Source organism: Chaetura pelagica, unplaced genomic scaffold, assembly GCF_000747805.2.
Source record: "Chaetura pelagica isolate M959 unplaced genomic scaffold, ChaPel_1.0 scaffold32, whole genome shotgun sequence".
Classification (NCBI taxonomy): Eukaryota; Metazoa; Chordata; class Aves; order Apodiformes; family Apodidae; genus Chaetura; species Chaetura pelagica.
Genome location: NW_009952368.1, coordinates 1,549,956 through 1,552,284, shown reverse-complemented (window position 1 = coordinate 1,552,284; position 2,329 = coordinate 1,549,956). Strand labels below are relative to the sequence as shown.

Below are 2,329 nucleotides of genomic sequence, written 5' to 3'. Positions count from 1 at the left end.
CCCAAACTCCTCCTTGTAGTAACCCCCTGTCAAATCACTCCCAAAAAAAGTCACCCCCGAATCCCCCCCATCCAGCTGAGACAGGATTCCTAAAGGCCTTGACCCCTTTTCGGAGCTTGGGAGCCTCCTCAGGGTGAGAGGCTCACTGGGGTGATGAGCTTGGCAGGTCTCGGGCTGGGAGTGGGAAGCTGCTCTGGGCATCCTGCCCCGCGTCCCTGCCGCCCTATTCAGTGCTTCCTGGGGAACCAGCGCTAATTGGCACCAGAGCTGGAATGAAGCCTGGATGCAACCACAGCTTCGTTTTAAAGCCTGAGAAGAGAAAAAAAACAAACTGGGGGGGAATTTGAAAAATAGCAGGGCCCTCCCCCCCCCAAAAAAAAAATAAATAAAAATCAACAAACAAACAAAAAAACAACTTAAAGTAATGCTCGGAGTCCTAAATCCTATGGGATTGTCTGCAAAACTCAGCTGGGCTCCGTTAAGTGATGCTTCTGACCTCATTGGGGAAAACATGGAAATGGGGGGTGTCGGATTAGGGGGGTGGTGAATTGCAAATCTGCGTGGTTTTCCCCCAGATAAATGCCAGCTCGAGGCCGCCGGGGAGGCGAAAGCCGGCAGGACACAGGGACCCTATTGAGAAAGGCAAGAACAAAAAATAAAAGGGGAAAAAAAAACCAACCACACAACCAAATAAATGAGCCGGGCGAAGAGCCAGGCTGGGAGCACCAAAGGACGTGCCCAGAGCCAGGAAACGGAGGGATTCGGGGGGCAAAAAGCTGCCCAGAATGTGGGGAGCGCCGGTTGGCCTGGGGGGCCACCCCACTCCCCCCAGCCTGCTGCCACCCACCTGCCTCCTGGCCCTGCACGCAGGTAGGGGCTTCTCCCTTTTTCCAGTGCTTTTTTTTCCCCATTTTGCCATGTTTTTACTTCTTTTTCTCAGGGTTTTCCCCATTTTTCTGTGGGGTTTTGGAGGGGTATCAGGATGGAGGATGTAGCTGGGGGGGGAGAAAGGGGGTGGTAACCCATGCCTTCAAGCATCCCTTCCACTTGGGAAAAGGAAAAAAAAAGGGAAAACTGGGAATAATAACCGGGGGAAAAACATTTTTTCAGAGCCAAGTACAACTAGCAGGGGGATGGACCTGGCATCACCCCCCCAAGCTTCTCCCCAACTTTTCACCTTCCTCCAAACCTCTTTTTAAATCATTTTTCAGCATCCCCAAATCTCTTTTTTTTAACCCATCTTTCAGCTTTCCCAAAAAGCCTGTTTTTCACCGTTTTTAAATTTGCTCCCCTTCCCAGATACACCCCTCATTTATTCCCTTATTATCGACATTTTAGGGTTCAACCAGCCCCAAACTGCCCTATCCAGGTCTTAAAATACTGGAAAACAATCACCCACAAATATTTTTTTTACCATTTTACTGAAATCTGAACCAAAAACCAGCAAAGAAATTGGGATTTATTCCACAGCAGACTTGGAAAATTAGGATTTTTGGTGAATTTTTCAGCAAAAAAACATCCCGGAAAGGTGGGATATCCCCATCGCTAAACCAGGAATGCTGTAGGAAATGGGAATATTGCCTGATTTATGGCTCAACACCCAAATTTATCACCCGGAGTGGGGAAAAAATCAGCAATCTGTTTAAAAAGAGAAGAACTGGTTAAAAAGCAGCAATATGAGGGTGCAAGGATGCACTAAAAACTGCATTCCCAGGGTTTTCCCGATGGGATTCCCTACATTTTCTGGGTAGGGGCATGTTTTCAGGGAGGCCAGTGAGACGGGTGCTGCATACCAATAGGTCCCATGACTTTTTGGGCTTGATTAAATTCCTTTTCTTTCTCTGGTGTCAATATGGGGTTTGTTCGCCCTGGGGTGATGGTGGCTGCAGGGTGGGGATCACCCCTGGGACCCCCGGGCTGGCATGGATGGGGAGGCTAACCACAGCCTCCCACAGAATTATTTTTTTTTTCCACTTTTCCTCTGGTTTGGGAGGTTTGAAGCAGTGAGGTGGGGTGATGCTAGTGCAGCCGCCCCCAGGCTTTGCATCTGGGGGGGGCTGGGTGGATTGGAGCATCCAATGGGACCGGGGCGGGGGGAGAGGAAGGCAAAAATCTCCCCACCTCACGCCGCAAAACTTGGGGTGATGCGTGCATCTTTGCAAATCGTTACAATGCCATGGGAGTGCTCCCCTCTCCGTGCAACTGGGGCGGGGGGGGGAGTGCGGGAGTGAGATGCATGCGTTTTGCAGGGGTTGCATCAACCAAGCTGCAGCAGCGCTCCCACCTCCCCACCTGGGGTGATGGGGGGGCAACCCATCCGTCTTTACAA

At 50.7% G+C, this 2,329-nt stretch overlaps 1 protein-coding gene across 1 annotated transcript in view; it reads left to right on the top strand.

Annotated features, from left to right (window-relative positions):
- The first annotated feature begins 753 nt into the window (after window positions 1-753).
- Window positions 754-2,329, top strand: part of HEPACAM (hepatic and glial cell adhesion molecule) — a 5,152-nt gene continuing 3,576 nt past the window's right edge. Inside the window, exon 1 of the mRNA XM_010008096.1 lies at window positions 754-870. Coding sequence (XP_010006398.1) covers window positions 786-870 — 85 coding nt within the window. The 5' untranslated portion in view covers window positions 754-785. The remainder of the gene's footprint in view (window positions 871-2,329) is intronic.